This window comes from Ovis canadensis, chromosome 6 (genome assembly GCF_042477335.2).
Source record: "Ovis canadensis isolate MfBH-ARS-UI-01 breed Bighorn chromosome 6, ARS-UI_OviCan_v2, whole genome shotgun sequence".
Lineage (NCBI taxonomy): Eukaryota > Metazoa > Chordata > Mammalia > Artiodactyla > Bovidae > Ovis > Ovis canadensis.
This window is the reverse complement of record NC_091250.1, coordinates 35,287,838-35,314,330: the sequence shown is the minus strand read 5'-3', so window position 1 is coordinate 35,314,330 and position 26,493 is coordinate 35,287,838. Positions and strand designations below refer to the sequence as shown.

Genomic DNA, 26,493 nt, shown 5'->3' with positions numbered 1-26,493 from the left:
TAATTAACTGTCTTGGACTTTACCTTTATTGACTATAGATATAACTGGACTGGAAAAGGGAGGTTTCTTAATATGTTTGCAGCACACTGGATGGGTCTATGTTTACAGAACGCAGCATGTTAATCACTCAGAGGATCACAAACTACTTGTTACTTGCTCTGTACTTATTTCTGCTTAACTTCCGTAACTTTCCCATCACATTAATGACACATTTCAATTACTTTAACAATTTCTCTACTCCTAACAAGTGGAGATCTCAGTAATAAAGATTTCTCAGTGTTTCTCTGATTTTAAAAAGCCATGTATGCCATGGAAACAGTTCTTAACTAAAAGCACTAGACAGTTTGAGACCACTGAGTGGAGTTGTGACTTTTGTACCTGATTAGCTATTTAACATTTCTCAGCGGCACTTTTCCCAGTTTACAAGTGGATTTCTAAGGTGCCCTGCAGCTCTAAATCCCACTGAGAACTTCCTTTATATTTTAAAGTATACAGGATCTAGACATTGCATTTCTGTATGGTTGTTTTTCTGTTTACTGGGAGGTTTGGCTCTCTATGTGGCTGTAACAATAGTGTTTCTGTTGAAAGCACTTTGTAAAGGTGTGGAGAAAAATTAAAAATGCAGCTAGTTCTAGGTTTCAACAAAGCTATTAAGTTTCTGAATTCTTTGGCTGTCCTTGAGCAGTTTTCCTTAAGACCAGGAAAAATGCGGGAATTTTGTTATGTTTCTTTGGAGATTTTGGTGAGAAATAAAACCCACACCTAGAGTTTGATTTTACTTTACTAGTTCTAAACCTCATTTCCTCCTACCAACCCCCGCCCCGAAGTTAGTAAAGACTGCAACTGTACAATTGCCATGTAAAGTGAAAATTCTGGATTCTTAAAAGCGCTTGATAAACTTACAACTTAGTTCAAGGACTAACTCAAGGACTGAGAAACAGTAATTCATTCTGAAACTGTTCTGGAGTTGTACCTCCAATAATTTCATTTGGATAATATGCGTTATGGCTAATGATTGTGGATCACTAGAAAGAATGATGAGCAAATTATTGAATTCATTATTTCTGTATGTCAAATGAAATGGTTATTAGTTGAAGCAGAGAATTTTGATACAGTAAATGAAATACTTAAAATTCATATTTTATTCTTCAATTCACATCTGGTTTCAGAAATCCAGCCTCATGAAAGGAACATGATTTGTTCATTTTCGCTCCCTATGTTAGTCATTGATTTCCCTAGTCACAAAATACATAGATTACACCCTTCTTTGATTATTTGGATTTTGAATCCTTTTTTTAAAATAAGAGTAGACGAGAAATACCGGAAGTGGTTTTGAAGGCCACCTCTAGTGTTCCCACACTGTTCCTAGTGAGTGCTTTCTATTAGTAGTAAACAGCTGTGGCAGCCTGCACTGGACATGAATCAGCGTTTTATGGATGAGGCAGTTTTCTATACCCATACAACTGTATGCATCCCACCAGGAGTGGTTGGGAATCTCAAGGCAGGCTGTGCTGCGCAGAGCCGTGTTGAAGATTGCCAGCAGGTCCTGGGCCAGCTGAATGGAGTTGAGCATGCTTCACTGTCTAAATTCAGCTTCCTCCTCTAATCTTGGGGTGAGGATGCAGAATGTCACGGTTTATTTTTGGAGATAGGAATAAATGCTAGGCAGTGGACCATCTTATAACTACTTTCAGCCCTCAATCTGAATTTCCACATCCTTAGGAAGTAGTCTTCAAGATTAACCAACCACCCACTTTCCATGAAAAGGTTATTTAAGAATGGTATGTGCTTTGGGTAACTTCAAGTGGTCCTGGAATATAGATTCCACACCAAAATCAGCCCTGAAGAAGTCTGACTTTTTCGCACAGGTAGTTTTGGAGGATGAGTCTTCTTGCAAGTCAAGGTTCAGAGAAATTACCTTGTTCCTTCATTCTTTCCCCTGATTAGAACTGATCTTTATATCTTACTGTTGAGAGCTACTAATTTCCTTAGAGGGCTTTCCAGGTAGTGCTAGTGGTAAAGAACCTGCCTGCCAATGCAGGAGATATAAGAGACGGGGGGTTCCATCCCAGGGTCGAGAAGATCCCCTGGAGGAGAGTATGGCAACCCACTCCAGTATTCTTGCCTGGAGAATCCCCTGGACACAGGAGCCTGCAGGCTGCAGTCCATAGCGTTGCACAAAGTTGGACCCGACTGAAGCAACTTAGCATGCTCCTCCGACTCCCATTTCAGTTAATCTGGGTGGGTCTTAACCTTTATAGACCAGGAATGTTAGCGCTTCTCAGCCTGGGATATCAGGTCAAATGAAAGGAAGCACTGTAGTGGCTGGAAGTTCGGCTGCTTCATCTGCCCTCAAATACCTGCCACATGGAGATGCTGCCTGAAAGCATATGCACACGTGGTCCCAAGGAGCCACTTCTGGCCCAGAAACGACACTGTTTCCTCCTTCGAAATTTTTTGATAAGCTTTGAAAAATGTAGTTGAACTCCTCACTCTCCCCTCCTGTAGCAACTGTAATGGCAGTTTTCAGATGTGGAGTTCATGTTATATGCATTTTCAGTCAATTGAACCAACCGCGTGCCTTTAAAATGACAGTCCAGTGATGCTGAGTGATTCTGCAGTTTCCTTCAGTGAATAACGGAAGATATTCACAGGGGAGATGAAAGGGAAGAGGAGGAGCATTCTTAGCCTGAATTCTCATTACTTCCCACTCCCTTAACTATAGTGGATACTTTTGTTTCTCTCCCAGCAATTTTGTGCAGGTTTAAAATTTTTTCCCATTAATTTTTTTAAAAATATATTTATTTTATAAGAGAAAGTGTGTTCAGGTCCTTAAATACCCCTTGTTAGACAATATTACCAGGTTTTTGTATACTTTTCAGAAATATGTTACGTATTTGTGGGCAAATTCCTGTATATCTCCACCCCTACCTCTTTGGTGCAAATGAAAGCATGCAATATACCCCATTTTACCTTCTTTTTCTTAAAAATGCATCTTGAAGGTCTTTATCATCAGTACACGAAGCAATTGCTCATTTTTTAATGAATCTGTAGTATTCCACCATATGACTATGTTATAATTGATTAACCAAAATTCTTCCTGTTCGTAAAGTAATGGCAAGAAGTAAACCTAGTCTGTACCTTCTTTTTTCATATGATACTACATTTTGGAGGCTAGTCCTTATCAATTCATGTAAGCTTGACTCATTCTTTTACATATGGAGGTGCCGTGTTATTGTTCAGTCGCTAAGTCATGTCCAACCCTTTGCAGTCCTATGAACAGCAGTGCTTCAGCCTTCCCTGTCCTTCACTATCTTCTGAAGTTTGCTCAGACTTATGTCCATTGAGTCAGTGATGCTATCTAACCATCTCATTCTCTGCCATCCCCTTTTCCTCCTGCCCTTAATCTTTCCTAGCGTCTGGATCTTTTCCAGTGAATCAGCTCTTTGCATTAGATGGCCAAGGTATTTGGAGCTCCATCTTCAGCATCAGTCCTTGCAATGAATATTCAGGGTTGATTTCCTTTAGGATTGACTGGTTTGATCTCCTTGCTATCCAAGGGACTCTCAAGAGTCTTCTCCAACACGACAGTTCAGAAGCATCAGTTCTTCAGTGATTAGCCTTCTTTATGGGCCAACTCTCACATCCATGCATGACTACTGGAAAAACAACAGCTTTGACTAGATGGACCTTTGTTGGCAAAGTAATCTTGGCTTTTGGAAACGCTGTCTAGGTTGGTCATAATTTTCCTTCCAAGAAGCAAGCATCTTTTAATTTCATGGCTGCAGTCACCATCTACAGTGATTTTGGAGCCCAAGAAAATAGTCTGTCACTGTTTCCACTTTTTCCCCATCTATTTGCCATAAAGTGATGGAACCAGATGCCATGATCTTAGTTTTTAGAATGTTGAGTTTTAAGCCAGCTTTTTCACTCTCTTCTTTCACCCTCATTAAGAGGCTCTTTAGTTCCTCTTTGCTTTCTGCCATTAGAGTGATACATTTTCATATCTGAGGTTGTTGATATTTCTCCCAGGAATCTTGATTCCAACTTGTGATTCATTCAACCCAGCATTTTACATGATGTACTCTGCATATAAGTTATATAAGCAGAATGACAATATACAGCCTTGATGTAATCCTTTCCCAGTTTAGGGCCAGTCTGTTGTTCCGTGTCTGGTTCTAACTGTTGCTTCTAGTCCTGCATATACGTTTCTCAAGAGACAGGTAAGGTGGTCTGGTGTTCCATCTCTTTAAGAATTCCCGAGGTTTGTTATAATCGACATCAAAGGCTTTAGCATAGTCAATGAAGCAGAAGTAGGTTGTTTTTTTTTTTTTTCTTAATTCTCTTGCTCTTTCTATGATCCAGTGAATGTTGGCAATTTGGCCTCTGGTTCCTCTGCTCGTCTAAATTCAGCTTGTACATCTGGAAGTTCTCAGTTCACATACTGTTGAAGCCTAACTTGAAGGATTTTGAGCATGACCTTGCTAACATGTGAAATGAGCGCAATTGTCCATTCTTTGGCATTGCTTTTCTTTGGGACTGGGAGGAAAACTGACCCTTTCCAGTCCTGTGGCCACTGGTGAGTTTTCCAAATTTTATGTATTGAGTGCAGCATTTTAACGGCATCACCTTTTAGGATTTGAAATAACTCAGCTGGAATTCCATCACCTCCACTAGCTTTGTTCATAGTGATGCTTCCTAAGGCCCATTTGACTTCACACGCCAGGATGTCTGGCTCTAGGTGAGTGATCACACCATCATGGTTACCTGGATCATAAAGATATTTTTTTCTACAGTTCTTCTGTGTATTTTTACCATCTCTTCTTAATGTCTTCTGCTTCTGTTAGGTCCTCACCATTTCTGTCCTTTATTGTGCCCATCTTTGCATGAAATGTTCCCTTGGCATCTCTAATTTTCTTGAAGAGATCGCTAGTCTTTCCCATTCTATTGTTTTCCTCTATTTCTTTGAATTGTTCACTTAAGAAGGCTTTCTTATCTCTCTTTGCTATTCCCTGAAATTCTGCATTCAGTTGGGGATATCTTTTCCTTTCTCCTTTACCTTTTGCTTCTCTTTTCTCAGCTCTTTGTAAGGCCTCTACAGACAGACACTTTGCCTTCTTGCTTTTTCTTGGGGATAGTTTTGGTCACCACCTCCTGTACAATATTGTAAACCTTGGTCCATAGTTTTTTAAGGCACTCTTATCAGATCTAATCCCTTGAATCTATTTGTCACTTCCACTATATAATCATAAGGGATTTAATTTCGGTCATACCTGAATGGTCTAATGGTTTTCCCTACTTTCTTGAATTTAAGCCTGAATTTTGCAATAAGGAACTGATGATCTGAGCCACAGTCAGCTCCAGATCTTGTTTTTTTGCTGGCTGTGTAGAGTTTCTCCATCTTTGGCTGCAAAGAATATAATCAGTCTGATTTCGGTATTAACCATCTGGTGGTGTACATGTGTAGAGTCTGAGGGCTACTCCATTTCTTCTAAAGGACTTTTGCCCACAGTAGTAGGTATAATGGTCATCTAATTTAAATTCCTCCATTCCACTGGAGAAAGGAATGGAAAACCACTTCAGCATTCTTGCTTCGAGAACTCCATGAACAGTATGAAAAGGCATATGACACCAGGAGGTGAGCCCCTCAGGCTGGTAGGTGTCCAGTATGCTACTGAGGAAGAGTGGAGAAATAGGTCCAGAAAGAAGGGAGAGTCTGCGCTAAAGCAGAAATGCTGCTCAGCTGTGGATATGCCTGGTGGTGAAAGTAAAGTTCGATGCTGTAAAGAACAATATTGCATAGGAACCTGGAATTTTAGGTCCATGAATCAAGGTAAATTGTATGTGGATGCACCATAATTAATTTTATTGATTAATTTAAAAATCCCCTATTTATGTATATTTAGGTGGTTTTCAGTCCCTTGTTTTTACAAAATAAGCCGTAGTGAATATCTTTACATATTCATCATCACTGTTGTATACATACAGATGTGGAAGAATTGGAGAGTCATTCTGTTTTTATGTAAGTACAGTTACTAAATAGCTCTCATTTTATTTTTGTAAAAGTTCTTGTATAAAATGTGTAACTTAAAGGAGATTAAGTCATGGATAATATTACTGAGCATAAACCTTCCATTCAGTCACTTTCTATTTTTGGCTCCTTAGAAGATACCTTAAAAGACAAGTAGAATGGATTTCTTTCTATGGTTTTATGTCCTACCTTGTTTGGAAAAGGATGTGGTTTCCAGGAATGAGTGCCTTAAAATAGGAAAATAGAATTAACAAAGTCTAGAGGAATAAAAAAGGATAGAACAAAATGTAAGATGGGAGGACAGTTAATAAATGCAGATACGTAAGCCATAGGAGTCAAATTCTGTTGTATAATTTGGCTCTTAGTTTCTCCTAGCCAAAGAGAGAAGGGAATTTTCATTGCTCATATAATTCTTTTTGTTTGTTAGGGAAGAAATAAGCCAGTTATTTGGGGGAAATTATGGGTTTTACCACATACAGTTCTGAAAGACTTTCATGTGGTATTTATAGAAGAGGGGTGAATGATGGAGTGGAAGGGGGCCACAGCAACATTTTTACCATGAACCAGTGGTGGTTATGGCACCCCACTCTAGCACTCTTGTCTGGAAAATCCCATGGACGGAGGAGCCTGGTAGGCTGCAGTCCATGGGGTCGCAAAGAGTCGGACACGACTGAGCTACCTCACTTTCACTTTTCACTTTCATGCATTGGAGAAGGAAATGGCAACCCACTCCAGTGTTCTTGCCTGGAGAATCCCAGGGATGGGGGAGCCTGGTGGGCTGCCGTCTATGGGGTCGCACAGAGTTGGACACGACTGAAACGACTTAGCAGCAGCAGCAGGATCCAGTATAAAGAGGCTCTGCAAAGAAATCAGTGGGAGAATTTTTTGTATCAACTTTATATGAGTTATTATTTTTGTATTCATTGAACATCAGTGTGAAAGTCATTATCATTTTGTATGTACTTTCTCCTTTTTGTACAGATTATGACTTGGGATAAGTGGTGAGGCACGAACGCATCATTTATCCTACTTACGCTGTAACATGGAATAAGGGCCGATGAGCCCAGAAACAGCAAAATCTTTGACCAGTGTTCCTTTTGCCAAAGCTCCTGATTTTTATACATGTGCAGAGGAGCCAAAATGACTCTTGGTTTTTATTCTAGTTCACCTGGATCTCACGGAAGGCTGCTTTAAATAAGCTACTGAGACCTGAATAGAGTCAAAGTAGAATCTCAGGTCACCATCCAGACACAAACGTACCTTCACTGGGGCCTGAGGAAAGCCTGCCTGGGCTTCCCAGGTGAGGCTAGTGGTAAAGAACCTGCCTGCCAGTGCAGGAGACATAAGAGACGTGGGTTTGATCCCTGGGTCAAGAAGATCCTGTGGAGGAGGAAATGGCAACCCACTCCAGTATTCTTGCCTGGGAAATCCCATAGACAGAGGAGCCTGGCGGGCTACAGTCTATGGGGTCACAAAGAGTCAGACACAGCTGAAGTGACTTAGCACACACACATGCTGCTGCTGCTGCTAAGTTGCTTCAGTCGTGTCCTACTCTGTGCGACCCCATAGACGGCAGCCCACCAGGCTCCCCCATCCCTGGGATTCTCCAGGCAAGGTTTTGTAGGTACTTGAAATCTACTGTCCAAGTGCTTTCATGCCAACAAATAGCAAGTAATAGAAAAAGACAAATTGCAGCTTATACTTAAATTTATTTTTTTTAATGTACATGGATTAGGGTACATGATTTTATATAATTTACTATGACAATAGTTTCTACTAGATAAGTTGTCCTAAGTTCATGTGATTACATAAATATTTCATGGTGTTTCATATTGATAATGTCGGTTTCAAGTTCTTTTGTCCCTTAGATTGTTTTTAAATCACTGATGAATTTAAAAGTTCATAATATCTTTGTGTATGGTCCAAAATTAAGATATCCCCCTGTATAGCTTATTTCCTAATTAAGGCAGAATTTTGGGGTTTTTTAAAGCAATTAAAATGGGGGAGAAAATACAAAATTATGAAGAGATAATTTGTCGATTTGTTAAATGTTCTGTTCTCTAATCTTGTGTTGAGGTTTGATGGATTTTGTAACTTAAATACTTATAAAGTAGTGGAAAGATTCCAGATTGTTACTCAAAATTCTATTCGTGGGGTCTGTTGTCTTGGATGTTGCTTTAATAAACATGCAGAGTTGGAGAGTTGTCTATAAATAGTGTTTCCTGGGCTAATATTAACTTTTTTGACAAAGAGAAATACATGAAATTTTGGGTTGGGACAGGGAGAACGTCTTAGAGTTGCTACTTTTTTCCAGCTGGAGATTAGGGTTGGAAGATAGAGGTGCAAAGTCTGGGAGGACCAGTCCCTTTCATCTGGGAGCCTGGATTTATTGCCTTGAAGGACGTGCATGTATCATGCTTCAGAGGCTGTGTGATGATACACCATAACACAGGGATCCCTTTGGATAATACAGAGGCTCAATTCCTTTGGGTTTCTTATCCCTTATTTTCCCTAACTCTGTCCAGGGCCCAGAATGGACTCCAAATCTGTGACCTGTGTTTAGCAGGCAAGAAAAGACATCCCCAAATTGTTTAGCTTCTGTGGTTTATATTAGTTACAATTTTATAAAGTCATCAGAGTGCTCCTGATGTTTAAGGATGCCTAATAATCACGGAGACCTGTCTGTAAAGTCAGTATCACTGGGAACCCTGAGGTGAACTGAAGCAGTGGTCTGGGGCAAGTCTCAGGAGAGACTTCTGCAGTTGAGAATTCTCACTGGGTGGCTTGGAGCTGGCAAGACTGCATGTATCAAACACTATGGCTTTTTATAGTGGCTGTTGGAAAACTGATTATCAGGAGAAAATGGACAGGCGTTTCCTTATTTGCTACGAATGAATCCTGTTTTAGTGCTTTTCACCGTGTGGTTCATACCACACAAAAAAATACATGTAGGGCTTTTATTTTTGGCAGCTTTCACAAAAACTGTGGTGATGGTTGGCTATGAACATTTCCTTACACATCATTAGAGAATAGATTCCAGAAGCTTCCTGGAGATAATTACTCCAAGTTTAACATTGCTTTGACTTAAAATGCAGTTCTGTATAGTTTTAAAATGCAAATTTTAGAATGTGGGGCTTTGGCTAAAATTTCATTCTGGAAGTCTTATTTAATGGGTGTAGATACCAATATCATAAAACTTGCTAAATCTATGTGTGTCAACACTGATTTAAGTGAAGTAGGAGAAATGTGACCCAATTAAGATATTATGAGACAAAAATAAACTATACAGAACTGTTTGGCTGCTTGGTACTAACATAACTAGTTAGAAAATAATGATGTTTGCTATTCTTTATTAGCTTATTTCACCTTTATTTTAAATTAATATTTTTTCTTGATAGATTATTCAAAATTTACATTTAAAGAGAATTAAAGAAACAGTATCCTTTTATATTTTTCTTCTCATACATAACCATAGTCATGGTTTTCCTTAATATGTGATCCAGAATATAATTTGCAATTTATGCTTTGATTTATTTTCAGCTTTTTGCTTAGATTGTGCCTGATATATGTCATTATTTTAAGAAATATATCAAGATCAGGAGTTCTTTTAAAGTTAGCAACAATAACAAAAACAACATGCTAACTTGTAAACACAATGGACATGAAAATAATACTCTGAAAAACAAATGTTGTGTGTGCCTTTAAAAGTATAAAGCAATCATTCTGGATCGATAAACTACTGCTTTGAGTTAAATTGGACTTACAATTTTTTTCTTCTGATACTACCCCAAAGAAGGCTCTATTCACCTTGCTTTAAATTATACAAACAAATAACACAAATGGACAGTTAAAGTGAATATTTTGTGCTTTAAAGAAGACTAATATTTTATGCTATAAAGGCATTGATCCAAAAGAAAAGTAATAAAATCATCTCTTCCCTTACCTCTAGGATTTCTAGGCAGTCGAACCCTGACCATTACTAGTAGTGTTTCAAATTTCTTCCATTTACTTTCATTATACTGGGTTATTTGTATCTTCGAGTGAAATGGCTGAGCTTTTCCACTAATTCCCGTTGCTATTGACAACCAAAGCAGCCATGCAAGAAGAAAATGCTGTGGAAGGAAAAGAAAAAAAACCTTAATATTTCCTTCTCAAAGTTGGAGAGAAAAGGGAAACACAGTATGTAAGAAACAGGTAAGTAAAAAAAAAAATATCAATTTAAAAAACTACTAGCCTTGGTTGCTAATTGATCAAAAGTTTTAATTTTTTTTCAGATATTTTGTCCAATACTCGTTTAAATAAAAGGATACTGTCTCTTGGAACCAAAAATTAATATTCTGAAGATTAAAAATTGGATTGGAAGGTACAATGTCACTAGAGGTCTGAAATATTTTAATTTAGAATTTGAACTATGAAAGAATAGCACAACTTCAATTATTGGTTAATATCTTTGTTACAGAATGTTTTTTAATGACAAAATGGTGACTAAAATATTACTATTTTGAACATGTCCTAGATTTTTTTTGTTTGTTTCAGAAAAGCACTGAAAGTTGCAAACATGTAAGTCTCCGGGAATGTAACAAGTTGATAAATACCCAAGTCCAGCCTCCTTACAGAGAAAAGATCTGGAATTTCTTTTTTTGGACATTTGTTTTGCAGCTTTCTACGTCTTAAGGCAGAGAATAGCCAGGATAAGGTGCCAGCTCAAAGGTTAGATGAACATTTTTTTGAAATAATTTCGGCTAATCTATGTCTTGAAAGGCATACTTCTAAATAATAACTTTATAAAGTTATTAATAAAACTTAACACTAATTGTGTTCCTGAGTTGCTTTTTAGGGGGAAGCTGTATTCCTTAGAGATGTGTTTATTCTGTTCATAATTTTGTTTTCAGTTCTTACATTAAACTTTTCCATTTCAGTTTATAATTTCTTTCTTCTGTTTTACGAATCTAATAAATTTACCTCCATTCTAACCTAAAGGACAGTTTATATTTTTAATATTTAAAGAAGCAAAAAAAAAAATAATCCACCAAAAGAAATTACTAACACCATCCTATCATTAACCTGAGGGAATTGTGTCTCGTATTCATTAATTCTCCATGGAAAAATCAGGTAAGAAATCTTTTTATTGTGTAACATATGTTAGATGTGGTACTAGCACCTAGGAGTGTTCATGCTATGATTTTGGTGCATAAGAAGTATCTTGTTTTAAACATTTTTAAAAGTGAACAATGTCACCTGGCAAATCATCCTTATGATACTTAACTGAAAATTTTTGGTGAAATATATGTAATTCTGTTTTATGGATTTGGTACCAAGAAGACAATGTACTTTATATTTTTACATGTCAGAGAAAGTGTCTTTAAGGGGAGATTTTAATAAAACCATTTGGGAACAAGCTTTGATAGTTTTGGAAATAAATGTTTTTCTTTTTCTGTTCAGAGAGACTTAAAAAAATCAAAGCATATGTATCTTATATTTACTGTCAGCTGTAGGATTAACTATCAGAGCTATGGCTGAAGTTAAGGAGTCAGTGCCAAAGAATAACTTGGGTTTTGTCACCAGCACATGTGGATTCAGGACTCTTTCCTGGGACTCGCCAACTGTGACATACTAGATATTTTAAGTTTTCTGCGCCACGGTTTCCTGATCTTTAAACCTACTGGCAGGATTGTTGCTGGCCAGCAGGAGAATGCCTCCTCCTCATGCAGAACAGTTCTTGATAAGTGTTTGAACTTTGAAATGGTGTTTTACCAGGGTCGATGATAGCATCCATGGTATATAGCATGTTTTAAACTACATTGTGTTTACCATGCCCATCATTTGGAAATAATCCATCGGAGGTAGTAGAAAGTTTCTCAAATTATTCATGTCTGAAGTAAAAATTGTCATTGGGTAACTGCCTGTGCTTCTGAACCATTCCTTCTCCACTTCTTTAATAACATCCATTCCATGTCAGAATGAGGTATGGTTTTGGTTACCTAGCCTAGGGAAAAGGAACTGGAAGAACTGGATTGTAGAATTACATGTAGAGTTACTTAGAGACTTATTTGACAAAGAGAGACTTATTTGACACACATTTGAGAGCTTTACTAAACTTAAGGAGCTAAGTTAGGGGCTGGGAGAGAGACGTTTAGTAAAAGTTTAATCCAAGTTTAGTAAAACATGGACACTTGCTTGGGAGGAGCTGATCGATAAGATGGTTGTCTTTTATTCCTTCCAGGATTCTAAAGTAGGCAAGAGTTAGGGATTAAAGAGCTGAGGCTGTTTAGAGGAAGAACTACTTCTGCTGGAGTGGATCAAGGAAAATTTCACAGACTCAGTGGGCTTTAGTTGATTCATTCATTCCGTAGCTACATACTGAGGGCTATTCCCTATCTCAGCCTGGGCCAACCACTGCAGACATCAGTAAGATGAAGCTGCAGGCATTGATGTCATTTCCTGTCCATGTGGAAGGCCCACAGATGAAGACAGTATTGGATGAGAGGTGTGTTTTGATGCAAGTGTGCTTTGAGATAGGCACTGTGAAAGCCCATCACAGTGGGCAGTGTCCCAGCCAAGAGTGATGGACTGGTGGCCCAGCTGTATCCTCAGGGGTAAGTCAAGTGAAGGACACCGGGCCAGACAAAAAAATACATTGAAGCTTCAGAAGCCAGAGTTAGAGGCACATTCCAGGAAATGTAAGAACCTTCATCTGGGCACTGGGGTGTGTGTTTGAAGGGTATCTGATGACGGATGCTGTGGGAGAGGGAGGAATGAGCTGACTCGTGGAAGGCCTCTGATGGCATCTTAGAGTCGTGTTTATCCCAGAGTTGTAGAGTAGCGTTGTGTAGATTTTAAGCAGGGGAATTACCTAATCAGATTTGTATTTCAGAAGTTATAAGCTGGTTCTAGTGGGTCAGTATTCTTGCCTGAAAAATCTCATGGAGAGAAGGAGCCTGATGGGTTACAGTCCATGGGGTTGCAAAGAGTCGGACACGGCTGAGCATACACACACATGCAGTGGGTCAGATCTGGCATACAGGTGAATTTAGTTTTGCTCACAGAGAGCTGGAACATTTTTTAAAATAGGTGCCAGTGTTTCCAAGGAAAAATGATCAGGCGTTGTTAATAAATCAGTCGCTCCTCTTGCTACAAGGAATTGGTGGGCTGGAGTTGCTTAGTGCTGCCCTGTTGGACGAAGCATGCACTCCATTTTATCATAGAACTCATTGCTTCAGGACAGATGCCCAGGATCTGTAGGCACTTGGGTTCTGGGGCCACTTGCTGAACATTTTGCTGGTTGGCAATTAAGAGATTGCCTTTTGAGGCTCAGGGCTAGAGGCTGTTACAGTAAACCTGGCGAGAAATTGAGTTTTATCTTAAGCGACACTGGTGGAGCAGAGAAAAATAGGGATTGACAGATAATAAAAAGAAAGGATGGAGGGGTGAGTATTAGGACGGGGAATTCAGGCTTCCTGGTTAGACCCAGCTGTTACCAGACCTGTATTTTTGAGAAACTTACCTGACCTTTCTGGGAAATAGCTTCTTTTTTGGTAAAATATAGATAAGAACTCAACCTTATAGGGTTTTTAATGAAGGTCAAGTGAAAAAATGTGAAGCACTTAGTTCAGTAGTTATTTCACATTCAGTGAAATGGCAGCAGATGGTGTGCGAATGGTGTGAGGAAGATGGAATCAAGGATGATGCCCAGGTTTCTGGTGTGTGCTTTGGTGGGCTAGAGAACACGGGAGAAAGTTCAGGGGATGACCTCAGTGTTGGCTGTGACATCGAGGAAGTTCTTGTGAGACTCGGACGTGGAGAGGTGTGATACATGGGTGGATTCCAGGCCTAGAGCTCAAGGGCGGGTCTGAGTGGGGCACCGGCTGGGGTTGAATGATCTTTTCACCTCTGTCCTACTCACACTTTCCTTCCCCACCACCGTCTTCAGTCAACATTAATAATCCTCACAACGTCCTCCATAGAAGAATAACATTAAACGTATCTGAGGAATGTGGGAGAAGGAAAATACTGTATTGCATGTGGCTGAAATGTTCTCTGACAGTTTTTGGTTCTTCACAAAGTTTCTTTCCAGTTTACCATTTTGGCCTTTAGCCAAAAGAAATGAGTAATTCAACATTTGTTTATATCAAGGGCTGAAAAAGAGAACCACTCTCTTAAAACATTCTATCTTTCTTCCCCTTTTGGTTAACTTTTTCTGTATCCCATCACAATCACTTTTAATTCTAAGCAGATACTCAACTCAGAGTGAATTGTTGTTAGGAATGAATAGCCACACTTGTGTGTGTGTGTGCGTGCTTAGTCGCTCAGTCATATCTGGCTCTTCGTGACCCTTTGGACTATAGCCCCCCAGGCTCTTCGGTCCGTAGGACTTTCCAGGCAAGAATGCTGGAGTGGGCTGCCATTTCCTACTGCAGGAGATCTTCCTGACCCAGGGATCGAACCCGCAATCTCCTGTGGCTTCTGTACTGCAGATAGATTCTTCACCAGCTGATCCACTGGGGAAGCCCGCACTTATGTTAGAAGTTTATGTTCTTTCTTATTAGAACATACTGTGACTCAACCCTGCCGTGGGTCCTGGCTCAGAGGCCGCCTTCATTCTGCCTTCCTGACTTTAGTGACAGGAAGTGTCTTCTTTCTCTACACTGAGTTATAGCACTGGCGTGGCACCTGTCTCATCCTGCTCTGTGTTGGGATTCTTTGTGGATCTATATCGTTTGTTCTGCTAGACTGTTAGTTCCATGAATCTGGGGACTGTGTCTTATACCTCTTTAGCTTGGTCAGTACTTTGAAGGTATAAGGACCAGGCACTTCTATATAAAAGAAATAAAAAATGTGAACATGATGTAATCTTACTAAGCAGATTGTAGTTTTAGGAAAGACAGCTTACTGGGGAAATAACTATATTTAATTTGTCTGCCTTTCTTATGACCTTACCACATATTGTATAAAAGATCTTAACGCTTGAAGACGGTTCTTAAATCAATGTACACGCTTGAAAACACATAAAGTGTCGTTTGATTGTGACACCTACTTCTTACAATCGATTGATTGTTCGCCATTATGGATGGAATATTGATTCTTTGAGTATGAGAGTCTTTAAGCTGGTGATTGCCTTATCTTAGAAGGACTATTTTTTGCCTTGTGGACACAGTCACAGTGGGCTACCCTTGTGCTGCCAGACCCTCTGCTGCTTCACGCGCCTCTGGCTTTGCTTATGCTATTTTTTCTGAATAAAAGGCCCTTCACCCATCCACGTGGTGAATTCCTACTCATCTTTTAAGATTCAGTTCACATTTCCTCTTGCAAGCCTTTCCTGACATTTTCCCTACTCCTGCCTGCCTGCTGAGAAATTCTTTCTTCTGTATTCTTTTAACACCTTGTACACCTGTCATGCCTGTCTTTGTGAGGAGACTGTGTGAAATTTCAGAGCAGATACTGTGTATTTGAAGAGCTCAAAGTCTAGTGAAGGAGCAAGGTAAGAATAATACTTGTGATAATATAGGATGGTATGTGTGTGTGTGAATACACACACACACACACACATATATATATAATTTATGGCAGAGTTGTACACAGAGGTTTATGAAAGCACTGAGGAGGGCCCCAAAATCAGAATGAGGGGCTAAAGCAAATATTATTTAATCTGAGTATTGAAGCTGTCTAGATGTTAGTCCAGCAAACAAAGGGAAGAACAACAGTCTGTGTAAAAGCGTGGGAGTATTGGAGTATGTGATTTCCTGGGAACTACCACTAGTGGGTCTGTTTGTGGATATGACCGGAGAGGAGAGGAGACTGGTGGGATAGCCAGGAGTCAGATTGTGAAATGTGGTGTTGAATGCCATACAAAATGTTTGAACCGGCATGATGAGCTCCAAGTAAACATGAAGGGGAGTCAGGGAGTGTATGGGGAGAACGGCATGGTGAAATCATGGTGAAGCCTGTTTTTAGTGAGGTCCCTCTAATAGCAGATGATACCTGAATTGAAGTCCACAATCCTGGAGGCAAGAAGACCCTTGTACCACCACTTATTTAAGCAATCCCTTTTTGATGGATGTTTGTTTCCAAGTTTCTGTGTAAGGTCCTCCATCAGATACATTTGGAACAATTAGTGAAGTAATGCTTTCTTTTAAACAAAAAAAAAAAGTGAGCCGTACTGACGAAATGCCTCACAGCCTGCATTTCTGTGTATAGTCACAAAGCTGGTTGCGTTTTAAAAATGGTTAATAAATGGCTCAACTCCTGGTCTGTCAGTGACTCTTTAAACATAAGGATTTTGGTCACTGAAGGAAGTGGTGATGGTTACTTTAACACTTTCTGGCCTTTTTTTGATGATTGCTCAGTACCCCTATTCAAAATTAGAGCATCATCTCCTTAGCTAAAACAAATATAATTTTCACCTGATATGTCTTTCATCATTGCTTGCTTGCACTCAGTCATGTCCGACTCTTTGCAGTTCCACAGACTGTAGCCCAACCAGACTCCTGTGTCCATGGAATTTTCCAGGCAAGAATACTGGAGAAGGTTGCCATTTCCTATTCCAGGGGATCTTCCCGACCCAGGGATCGAACCTGATCTCTTACATCTCCTGCACTGGGGGGTGGATTCTTTACCACTGCGCCACCTGGAAGTCTGTGTTTCACCATAATCTCAATGAATTCTTACACTATGCTATCGGTGTTTTGTAAGTTTCTTTTTTTTCGAAAGAAATCTGTTAGCACTATTTCCTTTCCAAAACCTTTTCTGATTCCCTTAAAGCCATGTAACTGACCACTTCCTCTCCTGTATCCTCTACACATATCTGTTATTAAGATATTTTTGCTTACTTCTGTCTCTCCTTACTAGACTTCCTTAGTTGAGGGTGAGGACTTGATCACTTACTGATTTTATTATCCCTAGTCCTTAATACGGTTTCTTAGACACTGTAGCAATTCATCTTTTTGTTCTTATAATTCTGTTTATAAATATATATTTTTTGAGCTGTTACTATGAGGTGGCTACTGTTCTAAGTACTTTATTTGGATTTTTTCATTCAATCATCCCCATAAACCTATAACTCTATATTCCACCGGTTGGCTTACTACTTTTTAAGTAAAAATTGGCAGTGCTGACATTTTCCTCTGGTTCAACCTATAGTCTTCATTTCAGAGCAGAGAGAGCTGGACACTCTGCTTAGGTAAACCTGGGACCCCAGGGGTCTAACTCCAGCGTGTGTGCCCTTATCCCCTTCTCCAGAGTGCACTAAGTACACGACAGCTCACAAGTTAAGAAATACTTGTCAGAGTAATTAAGTAATATTTGTCAAGGTATGCATATCATCCTACACGTGTTTATAAATTTTTTTCCCATTGTTGTACTTGAAAAATTTCAAATCCACACAGGAGTTGAAAGTATAGTAACAGTAAATAGCCGTGTACTTTTCATGTACAACTGTTAACATATTACACATTTGCAGGTATGCTACATACACTCTTTCCCCCTCGCTTTCTCTCTCCCCACCCCTGCCCCCCTTCTTATCTGCACACATACACACACACAATTAATGAGCCATTTGAAAGTAACTTAGATATGATGGCTCGTTGTATTTACATACTTTAACATGCATGCCAGGTCACACTTAAATTTAACATATGTACAATAATATTATGTAGCAAACAGTCCATGATTAGATTTCCCAAATTATCTCCAAATGATTTTCATGGATTTTTTTGGATCCAGAGCCAATCATAGATGTTTCATTTAGATGACACTCCTTAGAACAGTTCTAGAACTACTTTTTTCTAGATCTGAATTTGAAGTTTCCTCATTATTAGATGCTGGTTAAACCTTTTTGGCAAAAATATTACACAGGTGATCATGTATTATGATATTCCCATTGCACATAATGTTAGTTTATTCTGTAACTGGTGGTGCTAAGTTTGATCACTTGATTAAGGAGTCTACCAGATTTCTCCACTGAAAGGCACCTTCTCTTTGTAATTAGTAAGTACCCTATGGGGTGATACATTGACATTCTTTGAATATTCTGTTCCCTAACAAACTTTCACCTAGTGAAAGTTTTAACATCTGTGGATAATTATTACTCAAATTATTTCAGTCGTGGTTGTAAAATTATCTTTTCAGATTCTGTCCTTCCTTCTGCATGTTTCCTGGCATTCTGTAAAGAGGAGCTCAGTTCTCTTCTTTATAGAATCACTCTGGACCCATGGATTCTTTTATTGTTCGGTTCAGTTCAGTTGCTCAGTTGTGTCCGACTCTTTGCGACCCCATGAATCGCAGCACGCCAGGCCTCCCTGTCCATCACCGACTCCCGGAGTTCACTCAGACTCACGTCCATCGAGTTGGTGATGCTATCCAGCCATCTCATCCTCTGTCGTCCCCTTCTCCTGCCTCCAATCCCTCCCAGCATCAGAGTCTTTTCCAATGAGTCAACTCTTTGCCTGAGGTGGCCAAAGTACTGGAGTTTCAGCTTTAGCATCAGTCTTTCCAAAGAACACCCAGGATGGATCTCCTTCAGAATGGACTGGTTGGATCTCCTTGCAGTCCAAGGGACTCTCAAGAGTCTTCTCCAGCACCACAGTTCAAAAGCATCAACTCTTCAGTGCTCAGCTTTCTTCACAGTCCAACTCTCACATCCATACATGACCACTGGAAAAACCATAGCCTTGACTATTCAGTTGTTATCAATTACTATCCTTATTCTTCTTGGTGCTCAAATTATGCCAAATTTGGCTAGTGGGAACACTTCCTAGTAGCTCCTATGTCATTTTCACTTGTTTCCATAATTTTTTGAGTATGCCTTTGCTTTTTGTCACAGCAAAATATTCCAGCCTCTCTGCTTCAGCCCTGGTTTTATTGTGGAATGGTATTTGGAAACAAATATATGGGTGTTATGTGTGATCATTGCTACTGTTCAGTTCAGTTCAGTCGCTCAGTCAAGTCCGACTCTTTGCAGCCCCATGAGGAGCAGCACGCCTGGCCTCCCTGTCCATCACCAACTCCTGGAGTTCGCCCAAACTCATGTCCATCGAGTCGGTGATACCATCCAGCCATCTCATCCTCTGTCATCCCCTCCTCCTCCTGCCCCCAATCCCTCCCAGCATCAGAGTCTTTTCCAATGAGTCAACTCTTTGCATGAGGTGGCCACAGTATTGGAGTTTCAGCTTCAGCATCAGTCCTTCCAGTGAACACCGAGGACTGATCTCCTTCAGAATGGACTGGTTGGATCTCCTTGCAGTCCAAGGGACTCTCAAGAGTCTTCTCCAACACCACAGTTCAAAAGCATCAATTCTTCAGCACTCAGCTTTCTTCACAGTCCAACTCTCACATCCATACATGACCAAAGGAAAAACCATAGCCTTGACTAGATGGACCTTTGTTGGCAAAGTAATGTGTCTGCTTTCTAATATGCTATCTAGGTTTCCTTCCAAAGAGTAAGTGTCTTTTAATTTCATGGCTGCAGTCACCATCTGCAGCAATCTTGGAGCCCAGAAAAATAAAAAGTCTGACACTGTTTCCACTGTTTCCCCAACTATTTGCCATGAAATGATGTGAATTTGAGCTTTAAGCCAACCTTTTCACTCTCCTCTTTCACTTTCATCAAGAGGCTTTTTAGTTCCTCTTTACTTTCTGCCATAATGGTGGTGTCATCTGCATATCTGAGGTTATTGATATTTCTCCTGGCAATCTTGATTCCAGCTTTTCCTTCTTCCAGCCCAGCGTTTCTCATGATGTACTCTGCATGGAAGTTAAATAAGCAGGGTGACAATATACAACCTTGACGTACTCCTTTTCCTGTTTGGAACCAGTCTGTTGTTCTGTGTCCACTTCTAACTGTTGCTTCCTGACCTGCATATAGGTTTCTTAAGAGGCAGGTCAGGTGGTCTGGTATTCCCATCTCTTGAAGAATTGTCCACAGTTTATTGTGATCCACACAGTCAAAGGCTTTGGCATAGTCAGTAAAGCAGAAATAGATGTTTTTCTGGAACTCTCTTGCTTTTTTGATGATCCAGAGGATGTTGGCAATTTGATCTCTGGTTCCTCTGCCTTTTCTAAAACCAGCTTGAAAATCTGGAAGTTCATGGTTCACGTACTGCTGAAGCCTGGCTTGGAGAATTTTGAGCATTACTTTACTAGTGTGTGAGATAAGTGCAATTGCATGGTAGTTTGAGCATTCTTTGGCATTGCCTTTCTTTGGGATTGGAGTGAAAACTGACATTTTCCAGTCCTGTGGCCACTGCTGAGTTTTCCAAATTTCCTGGCATATTGAGTACAGCACTTCCACAGCATCATCTTTCAGGATTTGAAATAGCTCAACTGGAATGCCATCACCTCCACTAGCTTTGTTCATAGTGATGCTTCCTAAGGCCCACTTGACTTCACATTCCAGGATGTCTGGCTCTAGGTGAGTGATCACACCATTGTGATTATCCGGGTCGTGAAGATCTTTTTGTACAGTTCTTCTGTGTATTCCTGTCACCTCTTCTTAATATCTTCTGCTTCTGTTAGGTCCAGACCATTTCTGTCCTTTATTGTGCCCATCTTTGCATGAAATATTCCATTGGTATCTCTAATTTTTTTGAAGATATCTCTAGTCTTTCCCATTCTGTTGTTTTCCTCTATTTTTTTGCATTGATCGCTGAAGAAGTCTTTCTTTCTTATCTCTCCTTGTTATTCTTTGGAACTCTGCATTCAAATTGGAATATCATTCCATTTCTCCTTTGCTTTTCTCTTCTCTCCTTTTCAGAGCTATTTGTAAGGCCTCCCCAGACAGTCATTTTGCTTTTTTGCATTTCTTTTCCATGGGGATGGTCTTGATCCCTGTCTCCTGCACAATGTCATGAACCTCTGTCCATAGTTTATCAGGCACTCTGTCTATCAGATCTAGTCCCTTAAATCTATTTCTCACTTCCACTGTATAATCATAAGGGATTTGATTTAGGTCATACCTGAATGGTCTAGTGGTTTTCCCTACTTTCTTTAAGTCTGAATTTGGCAATAAGGAGTTCATGATCTGAGCCACAGTCTGCTCTTGGTCTTGTTTTTGCTGACTGTATAGAGCTTCTCCATCTTGGCTGCAAAGAATATAATCAATCTGGTTTCGGTGTTGACCATCTGATGATGTCCATGTGTAGAGTATTCTCTTGTGTAGTTGGAAGAGGGTATTTGCTATGACCAGTGCATTCTCTTGGCAAAACTCTATTAGCCTTTTCCCTGCTTCATTCCGTATTCCAAGGCCAAATTTGCCTATTACTCCATGTGTTTCTTGACTTCCTACTTTTGCATCCCAGTCCCCTATAATGAAAAGGACATCTTTTTTTGGTGTTAGTTCTAAAAGGTCTTGTAGGTCTTCATAGAACCGTTCAGCTTAACCTTCTTCAGCGCTATTGGTTGGGGCATAGGCTTGGATCACCATGATATTGAATTTTTGCCTTGGAGATGAACAGAGATCATTCTGTTGTTTTTGAGATTGCATCCAAGTACTGCATTTCGGACCCTCTTGTTGACCATGATGGCTACTCCATTTTTTCTAAGGGATTCCTGCCCACAGTAGTAGATATAATGATCATATGAGTTAAATTCACCCATTCCAGTCCATTTTAGTTTGCTGATTCCTAGAATGTCAACATTCACTCTTGCCATCTCCTGTTTGACCACTTCCAATTTGCCCTGATTCATTGACCTAACATCCCAGGTTCCTATGCAATATTGCTCTTTACAGCATCGGATCTTGCGTCTATCACCAGTCACATCCACAGCTGGGTATTGTTTTTGCTTTGACTCCATCCCTTCATTCTTTCTGGAGTTGTTTCCCCACTGATCTCCAGTAGCATATTGGGCACTTACCGCCCTGGAGAGTTCCTTTTTCGGTATCCTATCATTTTGCCTTTTCATACTGTTCACGGGGTTCTCAAGGCCAGAATACTGAAGTGGTTTGCCATTCCCTTCTCCAGTGGACCACATTCTGTCAGACCTCTCCACCATGACCTGTCTGTCTTGGGCGGCCCCACACGGCATGGCTTAGTTTCATTGAGTTAGACAAGGCTGTGGTCCATGTGATCAGATTGGCTAGTTTTCCGTGATTATGGTTTCAGTATGTCTGCCCTCTGATGCCCTCTCACAACACCTACCGTCTCACTTTGGTTTCTCTTACCTTGGACGTGGGGTATCTCTTCACGGCTGCTCCAGCAAAGTGCAGCTGCTGCTCCTTACCTTGGACGAGGTCACCCCTCCTGACCTTGAACGTGGAGTAGCTCCTCTCAGCCCTCCTGCATCCGCGCAGCTGCCCCTGACCTTGGACGTGGGGTAGCTCCAGTTCAGTTCAATTCAGTTCAGTCACTCAGTCTTATCTGACTCTTTGCGACCCCAACCCTACTTAAAGAAAATCTCCCCCAAGTCTACTTCACACTTCCAAATAAGTAATAATACTTTATGAAATGTTCTTAAAGTCTCATTTAGCATTAATCTATGTTTCGGTGTTCTGCTACAATGAAAACAGAAAAAAGTTAAAATTTCAAGTAAACCAAAAATGACAATACTTTCAGAAGAAGATTGCTTAAGTGGAAATGGATAGTGCTTAATTATAGTAAATAAAAGTTGGTTTGAAATTCAAAGATGCAGGCACTTATTTTCTTTGGTCTACTTCAGGAATTAAAAAGTTAAATAGAGATTAAATAGACCCTTGAGAAATTTCAATTGGATGTTTCTAAAAAGACAAATTAACCAGACAGCTCTTGGAAAATAACATTATATAGAACAGAAATCCTTATTTATTTTAACTTCATACTCTGAATTATCAACTGATTGACTTAATATTTGACTGTAGTTTATGATTAGTTTAAGTTCTTAATGAAAATAACATTTCTTAAAGTGTGAGAGCAAAAAAATCATAGATGTAATAATACATCAGAAGAGATAACAGTTCTATATACTTCATTAATGATTCAGAATCTGGCTTCTGTATCTAACAAGCAGTGAAGTAAAAAGATCATTTTATGTTGAAATATTCTGGCAGGGTTACTTCAATTTTCTCAAATTATAGGTTGTATTCTTAACTGTGACTTCTTCCTAGAAGTTTTATGCCTTCCCAAATACCTTTATGCCTTTAATTACCTTTGATATTCTCTATCCCTCTCATCCTTTCCTGGTTAGTGTTTTCACTATAACCTCACTCTCCTCTCTGCCAAATACACTCAAAAAGCTAGGTTTCTGGAGTTTTTCCGAATACCAAAAGAATTAGAAGATTATAAGAAATTTTTTTCTGAAATCAGGCAAATCACTTAACTTTCTGTGCTTTTGCTTGTCTGCTGGTAAAATATGGATAATGTCTGTCTCTCTCTTGCCTTATATGGATATTGTGAGGGTAAATTTAATCAGTCATTTAAAGTGGTTTTGCGTTCTGTATTCATGAGATCGTTTAACAGATAGGTTTTCTTTTATAATGATAACAATCAGAGGCACTTTTGCTCCAGATTTTACGACAGAAGGGATTTAGATTTGAAAATAGGATATTCAACACTAGAATACAGGATATTAGGAGGCTGGAGAGTTGTTTTCCTCTGGAGATCTTGGGATCTGTAGGATTCTTCTCTGTGGGTTTGTGGTACCTATGATAAAGGAAGCTCAAGGCCCTTTTTGGTGGAGCCCTTTAACATTCCGCCTCCATTCCTTCCAGCTCCCATTAACACAGCAATGGCTTGCTTAATGCCTCTTTTAGCAACTCTCTCTTCCAAGGCCAGTTGCTCTTTGGAAAAGTTACTCCTCATTTTATATTCCTCTTTCCTTAAAATGAGTATATCCATATCTGAGTTCTGTGAAGCTTGTTAGGTGTCCTGAGGACTCTAGGAAATGTCCCAGTTTTGTATCAATCATCCTTCTGCCCTGCTCTTGAATAGTTTATGTCATTGTTGTTTTCAAATCACTCACCCTGGAGAGCAGTTTCCTTGTTCTGCTTTTAATGGTGCCATGTCTGAATAGCAAAATAATGGAGACTGCAAAAATTACAAGTGATTCTTAGGATTTGAAAGACAATCTTATCTACATTAAGGAAATACTTCTCAAGTTACAACATGATATAGAATAGGAAGATTGCAAGTGATTTTTAAGGTTCAGAAGATGATCTTATTTACATTAAGAAAGTACTTCTCAAGTTACAACACCACCTGAGGTTGAGTTGGCTTTTCCCTTGCCACTCTCCAGAGCCAACATCTGCTTGGGCAACTCAGGGTGTTCTTTTTTTAAAAAAAAAAAAAAAACAACAAATGTTGGCACTTGACTCCCAACTGTGATTAGATTACATAAGATATTATATAGAACTGATGTGGGAGTTTAATTTCCCCTATCTTATTTGATAACATTGTCTAACTTAGTGTCAGAAAACATTGGCCAACTCTCAGAACCCCAGTTACATCAGTTAGGATGAATTTTTAAGAGGAAAATCTTAGATTGCAGTCAAACAGGAACATGTGCCATTAAAGAACTATGTTTGCTTTGCCAGTTGAGACTTGTTTCTTTAGTTCAAGTAATGGTTTAGGGGTTATTTTAAGGGCACTTTGGAGATTGTGTTGTAGGAATGTTACAGAGTAAATTTTGAGTGTGATATGCCCATTTGACCTTAATTCCAACATCTGATTTTGCAGGGAAAAGAATCTGTCATTCACTGACTACCTGTGATCCTCACCTGAATTTGGTTTCTTGAGCTGCTAAATCATATGTGGATGGCAGTGGTCCTCCATGGACCACACGTGGCCCAGACTTCTTGTCCCTGATCCATAGGAAGCTCAGCAAAACAGTGATTTCTGCTTAACCTTTAGCGACAGCAGACACATTGTTTCCTACAAGTCAGGGTCTCATCTATTTTTGTTGTTTTGAGAAGATCATTCTGAAATAGACTGCTAAAAAAAAAATAGTCCACTTATTTTTTTTTTCCTTGACCTACTATTCACAGCAAGTTGCGAAGGTTGGTGTGTGCTGACCACTGAGGACTCACATTATAGTGAAATGGGTTGTCAAAAGTTGGGTCTGTTTACACAGAAGTTGGGAATCATTTTTCTCTAATCTCAAGGTGGATCTGTGTTTTCTCATCTAATTTTTAGATGTAGCAGTGAAGTTCTTTAGATACTTCTGAAGTATATGATAGTGTAGGTTTAAGATAACTTGACAAGTTGTGTTTCTTTACTAAGATTCAGTCATAACAGTTCTGTCCTTAGTGTGTATCCAGCATCTGCTGGCTTGATGGTAAACACAGAGTAAGTCCTGATTCCACAGCCTTGTGCTCTGGGATAGTCAGGTATTACTCGTAATTATACTGTATTGTAATTGTACTTGGCTGCAAGTGACACTGACAAAAGTGTCCTAAAAGGCTAGAATGGCCATTTAGGGTTAATATTATGACTTCTAGTTCAGCCTCTCTCCCATTCTCAAGATTCAGCCCATAATCACAAAGTAGCCATTGTAGTTCAGCCATGACTTCTATATTCCAGGCGAGAAGAGAGAGGATGTACTAATCAGTCACCTTTTAAAGTAGCTTTCAAGTTCCAAAAGCTGCACCCAATAATTTCTGCTGACCAGAATGGAGTCACTTGACTACCCAAATATGTCAGGGAGGATAGAGTATATAATTGTCTATTGTTAACTCGTTACTTGTTATAGGTTACTCATTACAATGTGGGAAACCTGGGTTCGATCCCTTGGTCAGGAAGATCCCCTGGAGAAGGAAATGGCACTCCACTCCAGTACTTGCCTGGAAAATCACATGGACAGAGGAGCCACTGGTAGGCTACAGTCCATGGGGCTGCAAAGAGTCAGACACAACTGAGTGACTTCACTTTCAACTCATTACTTAGGACTTCCTGGTGGCTCAGTGGTAAAGAATCTGCTTGTCAGAGCTGGAGAGCAAGAGACTCAGGTTTGATCCCTGCCTGGGTCAGTAAGATCCCCTGGAGAAGGAAGTGGCAACCCATTCCAGTATTCTTGCCTGGAGAATCCCATGGACAGAGGCGCCTGGTGGGCTACAGTCCACGGGGTCGTGAAAGAGTCAGACATGACATCGACTAAACAATGAACTCATCGCCTACTCAGAGGAAAAAAAAGCCACTCTATTTTAAAGAAGAAGGGAAAAACAAATATTAGGAACAACCTAGCAGTTTCTGCCACCAGTGCCTTTTATGACTTACACCAAGCCATCTTTCGCTCCCATCTGCTGTTCTAAGCACTAAATGGCTCCACAGAGCCTCTGTGCTCCCTGAGAACGCCCTTTATTGTCCTTCCCTCATCCAATTCTGAAAGGCTTTGTCTCCCATCTCAACTGCCTCTGCTTCTTACCTCTCAGGTGTTGCTCAGATCACATTTCCTGCAGGAAGCCTTTCTAGGACTCCAGTCACAGTTACCCTCTGCCCCTCCCCCATTCCTTCATCTCATCTGTCACAGCTCTTGTTAACTTTCAGCCAACATAGTAAAACTTC

The 26,493-nt window shown here is 39.8% G+C and overlaps 1 protein-coding gene across 8 annotated transcripts in view; it reads left to right on the top strand.

Moving 5' to 3' along the window:
- Positions 1-26,493, top strand: part of NPNT (nephronectin) — a 76,256-nt gene that overhangs the window by 6,779 nt on the left and 42,984 nt on the right. For 4 of the 8 annotated variants that reach the window (XM_069593560.1, XM_069593555.1, XM_069593557.1 and 1 more), the window contains exon 3: positions 10,691-10,741. The exons of the other annotated variants lie outside the window; for them this stretch is intronic. In XM_069593560.1, coding sequence (XP_069449661.1) covers positions 10,691-10,741 — 51 coding nt within the window. The remainder of the gene's footprint in view (positions 1-10,690; positions 10,742-26,493) is intronic. 8 annotated transcript variants of the gene reach the window in all.